Source organism: Calonectris borealis, chromosome 11 (assembly GCF_964195595.1).
Source record: "Calonectris borealis chromosome 11, bCalBor7.hap1.2, whole genome shotgun sequence".
Lineage (NCBI taxonomy): Eukaryota > Metazoa > Chordata > Aves > Procellariiformes > Procellariidae > Calonectris > Calonectris borealis.
Genome location: NC_134322.1, coordinates 4,163,426 through 4,178,575, shown reverse-complemented (window position 1 = coordinate 4,178,575; position 15,150 = coordinate 4,163,426). Strand labels below are relative to the sequence as shown.

The 15,150-nt window shown below is 41.4% G+C and overlaps 2 protein-coding genes across 10 annotated transcripts in view; one reads left to right on the top strand and one right to left on the bottom strand.

Annotated features, from left to right (window-relative positions):
• LINS1 (lines homolog 1) overlaps window positions 1-8,895 on the bottom strand; it is a 64,364-nt gene extending 55,469 nt beyond the window's left edge. The window contains exons 1-7 of one of the 3 annotated variants that reach the window (XM_075159825.1): window positions 7,835-8,434; window positions 7,005-7,078; window positions 6,091-6,142; window positions 3,929-4,472; window positions 3,747-3,836; window positions 2,357-2,498; window positions 1,508-2,098 (exon numbers count right to left, since the gene is read on the bottom strand). In XM_075159825.1, coding sequence (XP_075015926.1) covers window positions 1,508-2,098; window positions 2,357-2,498; window positions 3,747-3,836; window positions 3,929-4,336 — 1,231 coding nt within the window. In that variant the 5' untranslated portion in view covers window positions 4,337-4,472; window positions 6,091-6,142; window positions 7,005-7,078; window positions 7,835-8,434. Of the gene's footprint in view, window positions 1-1,507; window positions 2,099-2,356; window positions 2,499-3,746; window positions 3,837-3,928; window positions 4,473-6,090; window positions 6,143-7,004; window positions 7,079-7,834; window positions 8,435-8,796 lie in introns of those variants that run through there. The other 2 variants (XM_075159827.1, XM_075159826.1) reach the window with 2 other exon arrangements.
• Window positions 8,896-9,779: 884 nt separating this feature from the next.
• The window catches only part of ASB7 (ankyrin repeat and SOCS box containing 7), a 31,219-nt gene continuing 25,848 nt past the window's right edge, over window positions 9,780-15,150 (top strand). For 3 of the 7 annotated variants that reach the window (XM_075159824.1, XM_075159822.1, XM_075159821.1), the window contains exons 1-2: window positions 9,782-9,912; window positions 10,049-10,143. The gene's annotated coding sequence lies outside the window, so the exon portion shown is untranslated. Of the gene's footprint in view, window positions 9,913-10,048; window positions 10,144-15,150 lie in introns of all 7 variants that reach the window. The other 4 variants (XR_012675196.1, XR_012675197.1, XR_012675195.1 and 1 more) reach the window with 2 other exon arrangements.

Below are 15,150 nucleotides of genomic sequence, written 5' to 3'. Positions count from 1 at the left end.
AGAGACATCTAAAATAGATTTAACCTACATTTTTTCTATTCCCTTTTTCTCAGACAATCTCAGTCTCCATACATTTTTCAGAATGTGGACCATAAGTAAAATATTCTCTACAAATACTTAAAAAACTCTAAGAATGCAACTGGCATTACAAATATAACATCTTCCAAAATCTGGAAAAAGTGTCAGAAGCTGTCTTGCAGAAGTCTGTGGCTCTTTTGCAGTCAAATGAACTAAAAATTGATTTTATGCTTACTACATAATGTAGAAATATAAAAAGTAAAATAACATTTACATCTAGAACTTGTATTAAAATGCCTCAATATATTTAAGATGCTGTAAAATTTCATCCTTGTTTAAAAAGAAATATAAATTGGTTTTTTACTTTTTGCCACATCATCAATTGGCTGACAATACAGAACACCCATTCTCACTTGTATTTGACTAGAAACACTGCTTCAGAACTGCCTTTCCATTTTTGCCATGAAGCCTGTAATCCAGGGACAGCAAGCTGCTTTAATCATAGAATTTGCACATCCACGTTCACCTGGCTTAGCATCAGAAGATGTGCATCATGTGCCTCTCAGAGGTAAAGAGGCAAGCGGAAAGATGGGATTCCAGGAGTGTCTCTCAGGCAAAAAGCCTCACCCCACCACGTCAATACAGCATAGGGGAAGACTACTAACTGGCTACTAGCGTGACACAGCAACATGTCCTCTCCCGTCAGGAACGCAAGTTACACAGCATTCCCTTGCCATCCCACTGCCTGCCTTGTGGCATAGCCCTAGCACAAGAGCCAGATCTGCTCTTCTACTAATCTAATTCATCTATTCAGTAGAACAAACATACTCAAGTAAGCAGGTATGAAAAGTATGCCTAACACCTACTAATTCAAAGAACTAGACCTATAAGTCAGGGTGAAGAACACAACTACTATACCCTCCCAACTCCCATAATTTTCCTGTCTTTTACTTTACAGCTTCATTATTTTTACCTTTTCTACCACTGCTGGTTTTTGCCCTATTGCATAATTTGTCCAACAGTAATGCCTAGTACCTTCAACCAAGATAATGGTACTTGCAGGTCTACCTCCACATTAGAAAACAAAAAAGAGAGTGTTACCTGCTGTTCCTTTTAGTTCCCCACCCTGAATAGAGTAGATGCTTCTGCTATGGACCCTCTTTTCCAACTGGAGAAGAGCCTGGTGTTCCCAAGCTAGCTCAACTATTTCAAATATTAACGCATGTTCTTAACAGGAAAAGTTTTCAATCCCAAATGGAGCTGTTTCAAGCCCCCAGTATTGCAGGGCTAAGGACAGGATAAAATGCAAGGAGACAACTAATTAGGCAGGACACAGTGATAGCAGGTTTCCTGGGTGGGTCTTCTTTTTCCTCCCACCACCACTAATTTAGCTGAATTCTATTTGCAGTCTTAATGATAATGTGACTACGAAATCTGAAAGCTTTAAAACTCTTGCTGCTTAATGAACAAAACTAAAAGAGACTATTACCTTTGATTTCAGCTTCTGTAGCAGAGTTCTGAAACTTGAATTCCAGTGCTTTAAGCACAACCAGACTTAAGGCTCTGAGAACAGTTTGGTCAGAACCACCTTGAGTATCATCACCAGGAGGAGCTTCACTGCCTCCAAAGTAGCTGGCCTTTTCACTGAGCGGGATCTGATTAAGCCAAGTCAAATTCACAACCTGCAGAATGGCATTACTCAGTGCAAGCATATCCTCATACAAAGATGGGTTTTGTAAGAACAGTGATCCACTTCCAGCATCTTCTCTAGACTTGCAAAGGACACATTTTTTAAGGAGCATTATGAACAACTTCTTGATTAAATAGTGAATCGATGAGCTAATGAGGTTCAGGACATAAGAAACTTTCAAAAACAATACTCTCTGGCATCTAAACGGTAGTTCTAATTCAATTCTGGAAGCCAAAAGTGCTTCAAGCAGATCTATAAAACTGATCAAATTGTTTGCAGCTTCAGAATAAGGTGAAGTATAGTGGTGACTGTCAAAATGATGGAACAGAATGGAATTATAAAATCCTTCAAGCACGGCATCGAGAGGAGCCAACAACTTCTTCAAAATACCTACAGCAACAAGAACAACGTTATGGAGTGTAACACAGCCAGCTAAATCCTCAAATAAGCAGAAAACAGGCGATTGTGACTATTCTCAGTTTTTAAGCATCTTTAAGTCACTACATTTTTAACAGTACTTTGTCACCCTCGTTGTAAAGAAGAAAATAGCTGTTCTTCAAACAAGCTGCTCTAGGTGAGATTACAAGTAATGTTCCTCCCCCTACTGGGCACTTGCATATCAGTAACATCACAAAACTGCTACGGTACCTGCTTTGGGCAGAACTTTATCTTTCAGTATGTCCTTGATAATAGTTGTAAGAGTCCACAGACATTCTGCTACGTGGGTATTCACAGGGAATCCTGAAAGAGTCTTCAAACTAAAGGTGAGCCAGGTGACATTTAATGTGTTCTAAGAAAATGAGTTCAAAAAATAATCACGTATGCTTTACAATTGCTATGCAAATTAAATTAAATCAAATCATAATACAATGATTTAAAATTGTACATTAAAAAGATTCAAATGTAGGCATAGACAAAACACAGGTAGAAACAATATATCTGTCCAGTGCCTTTTAAGTATGTAGGCCTGCATTTACAAACAAAGTCACATATGCAATGCAATAGAAATTATCTGCATTTTCCAGAAAGGGAAAACCAAACCTCCTAATGTCATGTGACCTACCCAAAATCAGGTGATACTATAGACAGACAATATGTGAATTCATAATTCCCAGACCCAGACAACTTTGCAGGAAATATTACAAACATATTTCTGAGAGAAATCTATATTCAGAGATGCTACCATGGAGGCTACAATACATATTCACCACATATACAGCAAGTAAAAAGACCTCAAGTGTTTGGAATATTCAAACAAGAAAATACAGAAAAGTATTTGATTAACTTTCAATAGGTTATTACTTATTTTTGTCTACTGCATCACCTAACAGATCTCAAGTACCTGTAAAAATATTGATAGTGTAGATTATCAGGTTTTTTTAAATACCTGTATTGCAACCTTAAAGAGAGTATTTCTTGCCATCTAGACACATTTTACCTTAAAATAGTTTCATAAAATTCCAGAGTTTTATATATAAAGACATTCCACCTCACATTACAAACTTCTGCTACACATCTGATCTCCTTTCCTTCTATACTCCATGCCCCTCCTAAAACACCTGAAATACTCTCCTGGAATATTTATTACGTCTCTTTCCTGTCCATCACTTACAACCTAAAACCCCTTAATATACACTTTATGGGAGAACTATCACATAGTATAATCTTGTATAACCTTCACGTTGTAACTGATACTGGAGCTAAACACACTTCAACAAAACTGTGTGGCGTTTTGAGGGGACTAACAGAGTCTGTATGCTGCACATCAGCAGACTGCAGATGTGCCTTTCAGAAAGCTAGAGCAGAGTAGACCTGTGCAGGCCACAGATGGAGGAAAGGAGCAATTCTGATGTCACTCTGTGGGTTTACTTACGAAAGGAGCCTCTTTAGAAGTACTTTTAGATTTTACAGTAGTCATATAGTGACTGCTTTTGTGCCATACAAACACTATAAAAAGTTGTCTCTAGAGTCAAATGGAACAACTTGAAGGCACATATCCACTAAGTCATTTTTTTAAGCTGTGAAAAGTTATACTCACCTCTTCCTTCAGCTGGAAATACACAAGAGATGCTAAACTTTTTGAAGCCATGTGAGATAACAGCTGATCGTAACTACCGAGCAGACAAATCTGCAGACATGTAGAAAGAAAAAGTATCTAAGGCATGTTCCTTTTTTATTCCTCCTTTCACAAAAATCTTTCAAAAGTTTATAAAAGCTTACCAATTTTGAGTCAATTTTTGCCTCCTTCAGAAGAAGGACGAAGATCTCACAGTACTTCTGTCTCATATTGAATTCAATTTCCTGGGACTCTGCTTTAGCAACCATCATCTTAATCAAGGTTAACTGAAGCAGCATCACTTCTCGTGGACAGAATGAGGAGTTCATGTTTGCAAAGCTATTTGATGTATCATCTGTTGTAGGGACAACCACATCTGACATATCAGTGTCCTGATGGCTCCTAATACCACCATCAGTAGATGGCAGATGCATCCGATTACATAATTCATCTCTTTCTGGTGACTGCTCAACACACAAATTAAGTAAAGAGGTATAATGATGGCTTTCCTTTGCTAGTGGGATGCCTACCAGTACTTCCTTATACATCTGCTGCAGAAGAGACATCTTCATTACGAGAACATTCAGTATTCCAGAAAATGCCGTATGTCTTCACTGATTATTCATGGTCCCTGCAAATCAGCTTTGAAGTTATTTTTATCCAGCAAGAGAAATAGAAGTACTATTCCGCATTTCTCTTCTAAGTTACCTAGAAATAAATATTTTGCTATTACTGAACTTAACAGATAACTAGAAAGATACAAAAGAAAAACACACATTTTTAGAGTTAATACTACCATTATTCAACTTATTTTGAAAATACAAATCCACTGTTTAAAAACAGCAAGAGTGACAGTTGCACAAAACTGTCCCAGTGATACATTAAAATGATACAAGAATTACCATGCTGTGAAGAAGCTTACAGTTCCAATATTATACTACTGACACCAACATTAATTTGCTGGAACTAACAAAACCAAAGATGACTATTACGAGGGATTAATTCTGAAAGATATGAGAACTTGGATCAAATCTTTCTCTAAATTGCTAAAACTACTAAAACCTCATTTCTTCTGTGACAGATTCCTCCAAATTTGCAGATTTTCAACTGCAAATTTTCATCTGAACTGGCAACGTTTATTGCTCTATTAAGGCTGGATATGGCAACAGCTCTCTCAAAAAGACAGAACCCAAAGGACAAGTCTTGTCTTCCTCTGCACATAGGCTCAAGGTGAGTGGCGTGAATACACAGGAGGGGAGAAATGGGCTCTTAATTTAGTAAGGAGGACCGAAGAATTCCTTTACGTCTCCACGTGTAGAACTCTTATTCTGTGCACCTACATCTTGAAACACAAAACAGGTTTTCAAATAATGCAAAGGACCAACAATGCCACAGGGCTGGTCTCAAGGGCCCACTGACTGAGAAGTTCAAAATTAAAAAATACTTAAAAAACAAAGTGTAAAACTTACTAAGAGCCAATAAAAATACTTAACCATATTCAGGAAAGGTGTAAAAAAGGAAATCTTTATCACCATGTCAATAGAACATATCTTTCAATCACAACACTGGAACATTTACTATAGCTTAAAAAGAAGAGCTATTAAGAAATCAAATCTCTCTTTAAAGTGTGAGCACCTAAGCACCCACAATTTTCTAACCATTACGTAAATGGCTAGACAGATATCCTATCTCCCCAGAAAACAAAAAGGATATACTTAACAACATCAGGGTTTCTTCTTCACCTATATTAAGAGTGATGTTAGTCTGTAATATTTATCTTTCTAGAACAGTTTTAACATGTTCTCTAACCAGAACTCTTTTAACAAAAAAACCCAAACAAACTCATTACCTTGATCTACTGTGAAGTTAGGAGCAGGACTTATATTGTTTATAGGATCCCTGTCTTTAAGTCTGGCATAATGAACCAGGTAGACTCCTGAAGCCATCTGTCTGTAGTTGGCTTTTATTTAAATGTTACATTTCCCCTTTCTTACCAATGGAAGAAAACAGCTCAGTCTCCCAGAGTAAGAAATTCTAAAGATCTTCCCATCTATGTATCAATTACACCTGCACTTGTCATCACACCAAATATTTTAAATTAGTATTGCTTTTTAGCAGAATATTAGAAAACAAGGACACTATAAAATTCATTATATGAGGCATTTTTGTTTAGTTTTTAACCTTCACAAGTTTTTAAAACACTATCAAAAATTGAGAATTACACCTTCATTTTCACAATTTAATTTTTTAACTGCAACTGAAATATGCATTGACAAAATGGCTTCCTAAAGGTGCAAAGGATTAGGGGTAGACCAAGATATGCTACCCGGACTGCTCACTTCTCCCACCATCGGGCAGTATTTCCTTCAGAAGCGCATCTACAATTAGAGAATAAGAAGTTGCCTGCAGGGACTGATCTACAATTCACTCTGGTGTGGTATTTTTAAAGACACATTCAGCAATGGCTGACCTGACAACTCCAAAATGTTATAGTATATTCTTCACCTAACCCTCACCTGATAGAACTAAGAACCCTTCCCCCACCCTTTCCCATATTCCACATTTTAGATGTTAAGAATAAATCTGATACTTCAGACAATAAATTCCTTCGTTTGCAGAATCTATTTGGAATTCTACTTGAGGTGGAAATTTATGACCTGAAACCTCATAAAGTTTCTTCAGAAATCACTCTGAATATTTTATATAGCTATTGTTCCTATCTTTGAGTTCTATTTCTTCCTAAATGAATACCTAATAAAGTAAAATTATCTCAACACATTTATTTCTGTGTTCAAGATCAACTTGAATTATCATCCTACATGGTAAAGAACAGATCTTTCATGCACAAATTCATACGATACAGCAAAGTTGTTAAGGCAGAAGAGATTTAGAACTCCTCTAGGACACGCACTATGAGATTTTACCTTCACCACATGATACTGGTTGTGCTTTCCCTGATCCTACCATAATACATTTATATTATAACATTAATTTGCAGAACACTTTACAAAAACATCTATGAGGTATGTCTCACTCACACATGACAACAGTTCATGAATAGATGTCCCTAAAGGAAATGAGATGTGAGGGGGCTTATTCTGAAGAAATTTACTTCCAAAAGGGGGAAATGACTAAATTTGTTTCAGACATAGTAAAAGAGCACAGGGAAAAGCTCAAAGCTGAAGAGTAAAGAAAAGCAATCACAGTCATACATAAGAAATGACAAACTCCAACCCTTACTTGTATTATTTATTTGAGTTATTCAGGACAGCATCTAAAAACCAATTAACGTAACGCCTCACAGTGCCAGACTCCTGCATAAACAATAGGAAACAAATGTAAAAACCTTACATATAGGCTGATCAGGCAAAAGACAGAAAGGAAAACTATACAGAAAAAAAGACAAATAAATATTTTTTATACATTATTTTCATGACTACTTTAGTTAGGCTTTAAAATCAAAACCAAAGTCACGTGGAGCTGCAAATAGAATGAGAGAAAAAACTTGACAGAAAAGGAAACAAAGAACTGGAGATGAAAATTCAGATGGCAGCTGAAGCCTGTGAGGTTCAAGGACCATCATAAACCAAGCAAGTGAAGTTTAAGTGGTTGCAAACGCCTCCAGAATATCCTAAATCAGAGTTATAAAATATGTATATTTCTACAGGGTGGGATACTTAATTTAGCACAAAGTCATAGAACGCATTGATTTGACTGGAGTAACACTGCTGATATCACATTTTACTTTTTTTTTTACTAATACAAATGGCTTACAATGACACACAATTACTCAGAGATATTAGTGAAGAGGAACGATTAGAGAAAGCTATTGTCAAGTCCCTATATTAATCTTTCCCTGTTATATATACTATTGAATGTTAATTGCATGAGTCGCAACTGGGAGAAAACAAACTATCAAAAAAACCCTATTTTCATTAAAAAATTAAATCGCATAAAGCAAAATGAAACCAGTCCATGACTTTTGGGTATGAGTCTGAAGGCTCTGAATCTCCTTACAATGCAATGGTTGAATCATTTAAGAAATAAAATATACTTTGGACTATCTGTACCTGCAATGACTTCGTAGACTCATCTCTCAATAAAGAATATGCTTCCGCTCAGTGCTGAAATACTGAAAACGCCTCTAAAATAATGTTATTTCCTTCCAGAGGTTGCAAATAACCTCTGCTGCGAGCTGTCCAATCCCTGTCTGTAAACTGTGACACCTAAGGGTGCCAGACGCTTTATCTGCTCTTCTGCAAGCGTCTTTAGCCACTAGAGACAGGACTAGACGGACCCGATCCCACCTCACTGGCCCCTTATTGTACCTCTTACACTGGCGTTTCAGAAATGCCAGCACTGGGTTACTGGTAGGAGGACCTCGCTAAAAGCGACAATCCAGCCTGACAGGGAACGGAGGTGAGCACACGGACGTGTGTAATCAGTGCCCCAAAACAGCTGGCGCGGAGAGCTCCGCGCCGCCCTCCGGGCTTGCAGGCCCTCTCCCCCTCACCCTCCTCCGGAAGGCCCCGTCAGCCTCCACAACCCCCTCCCGCCGGCCTGAGGGCCAGCCGAGGCCTTCTGCGCCGCCGCTCCCTTCAGCGCCGCCTCCGGTTCCCTCCTGCCCCTCAACCGGCGCGGCTCCGCGCTCCTTCACCCACCCAGGCCAGCCCCGAGCCCCCTCAACCCGCCTAACCCACCCGGCGGCCCTTCGCCCGCCCGGCGCCCCCTCAGCCGCGAGCCCCCTCAGCCCGCCCGGCGCCCCCTCGGCCCGGCTCCCCTCAGTCGCGAGCCCCCTCAGTCCGCCCGCCGCCGCCTCGCGCCCCCCGCCGCCGCCGCCGAGGCCCCGCCCCTTCCCCCAGAGGCGCGCGACCATCCCCTCCAGGCCCCGCCCCTCGCCCCCCCACCCTGGAAGCCCGCGGCCCCGCTTAGTCACCCCGCGCCGCCGCGCGTACGGGCCCCTCCCCTCCCCTCCTCTCCCCTCCCCGTCCCGCCGCCAGGCAACCGCTGCTAGGCAACCGCCGCGACTCACCCGCCCCCGGGAGACAGGGCGCCGTAAGGCCCAACTCTCCTCCGTCAAAACGCCGGAACCGCCGCAGCCGCCCCATTTCCCCTCCCCTCCCCTGTCGCAAAGCCCTCCCCCTCCCTCGTACCTTTACGGCAAGGGGGAAGAGCCATGGGCGGAGCCGCCGTCAGCCCGGTACCCAATCAGACGCGGCGGCGGCGGGCGGTTGTGGGCGGGCCCAGCGCGGCTGTAGCGGATTGGCGGCGGGGGAGGTCAGTCCCTGCCCGCTGACCCCAGAGCGAGCCGAGGGGGGCGGCTCGGTGCAAAGTGTCCCCACACGGCTCGGCCCCCTCCCGCGGCCGGCCCCGCCGCTCCCCCCGCCCCGCTGCCGCCGCCAGCGCGGGGGGCGGCTGCGCACGGGCGCGCGCCGGCCCCCACTCACAGTCCCCCCCCGTCAGACAGGTAACGGCCGCGGGCGGCGGAGCCCCGTCTGCCCCCAGGCTCCCTCACGGGGGGTGGGGGGGAGGGAGGGGGCGCGACCCCATGGCCCGCCGCGGGGCCTCCCTTCGCCGCTGCCGGGCAGCCCCTCCGGCCGGGCTGGCCGCCGGCCTGCTCCGCCCCGCTCCCCCCCAGCGGGCTGTGAGGGGGCTCCCGCCGCCCCCCCGCTTCGGGAGGGGGTCATCAGTCCCCCGCCGTCTCTACCCAGCCCGGCCACGGGGGGTAGGCAGGTTCCGGGCCACCCCGCCCGGCGCCGGGCCCGCCGTGCTGCCGGGGGAGGGGGGCTCCCCGGGCGGTGAGGGCGGAGGGAAGCCTCGGGCCCCTCCGGAGCGCGTCCGCCGGTTTCCCAGCCCCCGGCGGCGCCCGGGCTTGCCTTCCCCGCCGCTGGGCCTTGAAACTGCGCCGGGGCTTGGTGGGCTTTTTTTGTGTGTGTGCGCTTGACGGTTCCTGAAGCATGAACTCCTGCAAGGGAGTGATTTTAATTTCCCAGCAGCTCTGCTTTCTGGGTTACTTCCTGTCCCATTCTTCAGCACTTATCTTTTACTTCAATTCCCTGGAGGAGCCGGCTTGACAGGGCAGCGGTCCTGCCGTTATTGTCCCTCCAACTCTTTAGTGTCCCGAGAGAGAGCTGAGATCCCGATTTAGGTAAATAACCCTTTCCTTCCTAATTTTTGAAGGCTCTTCCTATTTCGACCTGCTATTGCTTTGGTATTAACCATTTTTGTTCTCCATTTCTCTCTTTTATGTCATTGTGTGGCTCAGTTCTACTTTTGTTTTTTAGGTTTAAGCTGCCTTAAAGGAGAATTAGAAATTGTGACTCCAAGGAACAAAATAAGACAGAAGAGAGAAAACAGCACTCAAAAACCCCCCAGAAAGGTGATAATTCATGTAGACTCTCAAAATCATCCTAGACACGTGGTTTGGCTGGGATTGGGGCCTCTTGTGTTTTTGATGGATTTGAATAGGTAGCATTAGATTTCTTTGTTCTCTTAAAATCTACTTGCTATTGAGCTTTAGAAGTTTGAAAGCTCTGAAGCCCATTTGAAGTACGATTCCTCTTTCTTCTTCTAGTGCTTTGTCATTTTCTAAATTTAATCTGCAAATGTTACTTTTGATTATGAATTGCTACTTAATGGTTTTTTGTGTCTCCTCATCTCAAGAATGTCACTTAAAATTACTTCACTCTTGGTAGTTAAAAGGGTCTTTTCTTAGAGCTTTTTCACAAATTTATGGGTGCAACACTGGATTTGTTTTCACTCTGATTCTAAAATCTGTATTGGAGTGGGTTGCGGCAATTTTGTTATGTTGGTTTAGTTGTACCTAACTTTTGCATGGGTCAGGGTTTTTTGTATTGTAACGGAGCTGCAAAAATTGAAATTCATTTAATAAAACAAATGTGTTTGTTTACAAGTACTTACTTTTTGGCTTAGATCACAGAAGATGATAATGCTGTTAGGTGCTTAAGGGAAAAAATGAAAGGAGTCATCAAAAACTGAATCCTGCTGGTAGGAGGAGGGTTTGGTTTCAGGGGGAGAGCAGTTCGTAGGGAGAATTGCTTTTTTACGTGGTAAGATGAAGAGATGGGTTCTAGAGGAGAGAGAGTGGGGGGGTGAATGATGTCAGTCAGCCTTTTTCTGCATCCTACTGTTAGTGTGCTCCAAATAATGGAGTTTCTGCGCGTTCTTTTGATGCAGAGTCTGTCTTGAATCTATTCTAATCTGTTTCAAATGCAGATGAGTTTGTGTTATTTTGGCAAATATATCCTCTATATAGGTCCTTCTGGTCTTTGTTGCGTTTTCAGAGATGTCATTGGCTGTACCAGAATGTTTTTCATTGTCAACAATAATTTATTTTTTAGCATTAGTTGCAGGGGAAAGAGCAGTACCTGTTGCCAACAACCTTGGTCAGGGGTGGATCATCTTTATAATATAGGTTTCTTTAGCATATGATAAAAAGTAGCTGTTAGATGTCAAAGATTAAGTAGAAAATCCCCCTGTAACAAGTGCAACAAATTCTGAGATGCATTTTGAAAGTACAGGAGAGAAATATTCCATGTTATTTTGATAGCATACTGCAAAACCACGAGTAATAGTGGAACATGTGGACATGCCCATTGTGATTGCAGGAGGGATTTTTATGCTAATAGGCAAGACAGATGTGCACTAGTACAAACTTACCAGTGCAGTTATGGCACACCTGTTTCATCCAAAACTGATTTATTATAACACTCTCTTTACAACTCATCCAGCGCATCTAACGTTGGGTCTTGCATTAATGTAGCTACTCCAACAGGACACTTCTTGGTGCCGATAAGTCATAAGATCTTTGGGATTTGTTCACAGAAGGAAATGTAAGTTTTCATTTGATTTGTGAAGCTCCTCCCTAATATGAAATGCCAGTGCAGCAAAGTTTGATTCAGATGCAGAGACTGGAATTGAGTTCACAGGAATCAGGGAATTAGCTTCTGGCAGAAATTTGTACATGGTCAAAACAAGGAACAGAGATAAACGATGTGCTGAAGTCCTGCTCTTGATCTCTGGAAGAAATGCAGAATATTGCAAGTATAGCTAGCCCTTTAGATACAGTTGCACATCCATTTTCTTTTTATCTTCAGGCTATATACTCATTTTGGTTTTGTTTTGCCTTATTGTGAATTCTGAACTCTTAAAGGAAATGTGCTGACTGAGAGGCTGTTTTCCGTTGTTCCAGCGTTTGCTTACAGAACGATACTATCGCTGTGAAAAACTTACTTTATCCATTGAAGTCATCCAATGAATTTTGTCCACTTGGATTCTTTTAGGTTATATTAAAAAGAAATACAGAGCAAATATAAGTCTTCCAGGGATTGTTGAATGAAATAAATTCTATAAGTGGCACTCATTTTGTTCATCAGCTTTGCTATGAGTATTAGGGTTGAAGTGACTTTAATGTGGTTTGAACTAGCCATTGTTTTCTGCTTCTGTCATTCTATGAAATATTCTTGAATGATAGCAAGTCATGTTAGAATACATAAATCTTGTATGTTAACACTTGCTATGAATTATTACTTACTTTTAAGGCTAAGCTTTCATCTGACTTTTACTGTTTAAAACTTAGTAACAGCACCACTGGAAGTTAAAAGAGAGATTGTATTTTATGCTTGGTACAAGGGGATCTCCAAGCATGCTTCAGAGTACAAGCTCCCTGCAGTTTGTCAGCGCACATCTTGAGGGAGGAGAGTTGTGGTTGTGCGAACCTAATGTAGCATTCTCTACTGAAAAAGGTCCGAAAGGTCTTGCTTTAGCACTAGCATTGAGGTCCTTGATTTAGAAGGTTTTACAGTATTTCCTTCACTGGGCTCCACTTACGGTTAAGGTTGCCACTGTAGGGGTGGGAATTTTGAGATGGCTAACAGCTGATGCGTTACCAGTGCTTTCTGAAGGTGAGGTCTCTTCTTTTGCTCTCCAGTTTGCAGACCTGAAGTTACTTGAGCTGGGTGATTTCACTAATTCTCCATCAGGCCCAAAAGTCAGACCTCACCACCTTTCTGTGAAATGGATAATAGTTGGTAAAATGATACCTCTGTGCTTCAGTTTCAGCCACCTGCAGAATGTAATGACACAACAGCTGCTTATTAGTATATAACAACACCAGTCAGCATCATACAGTGCTATAAACACCTGAAGCTGATGGAGGACTTCTAGATTAACTCTTTTAGTTATTTTAAATTTAGTACGTCCAAGCTATGAGATGGCATTACAGAAGCTCTGACGAGAAACATATAACTTTTAATGACCACTTCTGAAGAGTGAAGGCTTCTTTCCTTTGAAGCAGCAGTTCCTCTGTCATGTTTTGGATTCATGCACTGTTAACTCATTGCTTTCAGACCCAGCAATTCGCATGTGATGGTGATTTTCATCTCAGCCACTTGGATACCTTGTTTGATGTCTGTCTGGGATGTAGCATAGAACATCTAGCAGAAAATATATTCAGGATTATAAGGCTCTGTGAAATTTTAATATTTCACGTGTTATTTGCAAACTTTACAATTGTGATACGAGAACACAAGTAATAACGTGATTGTTTGCCTTACTCTCTTGTCTGAAGAGCTCCTGAAATAGGAAGCTGAGCGACATATGAAGATGATAGTCACATTTAGTTTCTTTGTCAAACACATATTGACCATTTTTAAAATGCCATTTGAGTGAGAACACATTTAGCTTGTTGGAGTTTTGAAATGGGTGGGAGAACTGGGTTGTGAGTATAATGAATGCTAATGTGATTATCCTGATTCCACAGGGCTTTCTTTTTTTGTTTGTTTATTTGATTTAAATGTCTTGGAATACTTCAACCACAGGCAACTAGGATCTACACTGATTAGGTGTATGCTAGATATTAAATGTTGTGTAATGGTACACCTTCCTTGTGGTATAGAGTTAGGCTAACATCAGTAAATTATGGTCCTTATTCTGCTCTTGGATGTGTAATCTTAGGCCTTAGGAATCAGGTCTATCTGTTAGCCCATCTGAATGAGCAAAATACTGTATTATAAGGTCTTGCTTTTAGTACCAATCTTGAACTTTCTTTGAAGTAAGTATATACATATGTCAGAAATAATTTTCCACATGATGTTTGCAATGACTTTAATGAAGTAACACATTGATGTAGAAAAGTCTAAGATCTCTTTGACAACATGAGACATCAATAGATAATGAAGATGCTTGTCTTATTTTTTTGTATTTAGTGTGCTACTTTACTACAATTATTAGTATTTTAAGCAAACTTTGTTAAGTCATTGAGTAAGTGAGCTTTACTTTCACTAAATATGACTTCTTTTTATTAAAGTTGCAGATCTTACTCTTGCCATATGCAGCTAATTTTCCTTTGGGGGGAAAAAGCTTGTTACTTTTTTAGTGGAGCAATCTGTTACCTTGTCTGTAGTCTGTGAAGTCAGTGCAATTCTAATTTGCATCAGCTAATAAAAAATGTGTGGGTTTTAAAGTGAAAATCATGCAAAAATTAAAAAAAAAAAAAGGTGAACTAACCACTGATCATCTATGCAAAAAAACAAGGCTAGAAATGTGATCAAATTAGGTCATGGCAGTACAATTTTGTGCAGGGCTGTGAGCATATCTGCAGACCTTGTATGTTTTATCTTGGGAAGCAAAGCTCTTGCAAAATGTGCATAAGAGGGATGAAGAGAGCTTTTTTTCATCCTCCTCTTCTGAGCTATCATCGGGAAAGCAAGATTTTATGTTGCATTAAGTGACAGAAATTTTAACTTAAGCTAAAAGCTGCACAGTTCATATAATTGTTCTGGTGCAACTCATTTGCAGAAGAAACAAGGCACAGTTGGTTTTGTGTGGTCTGCTATACAATGAAGTAATTAATGCTTTTATTATTTATTATATTATTGCAGTGCTCACAGATGATAAGGGGTCCTGTCGCGAGAAGCTTGCAGCCAAAGTGAACGCAAGGTCAGATAGAGGTGTACAAAGAATTAATGAAATAACATTGATGGGTGCAGGCTCCCAACAGTGCTGTGAGAAATGGCCAAACGTTGGGACTGATCCTGTTAACTGCAGACGGCAAGGAAGGAGGATAAAAATGAGGGCTAGTCTGAAGGAGGAAACTGGATAGGGGTTGTAACTGGCGTTCAGTAAACTTTGATACTAAAAGGATAGTTTTTATATATGAAGAAAAGGGTGAAGATTTTTGAGGTGGTGGTATTGCTTGTATTGTGAAGGTATCTTTACCCGTTTGTGAAACGCAGCGTGTGTTAGTCTGATCTGTCATGTGAGGGAGAGCCTACTCTCTGGTGGCGCTACAAGTCCAGTTGAAAGACAGAGACATCAATGCTCTATGTTGTCAGGTTTTATTCTTTAGATAGAGAAGCATAGATGG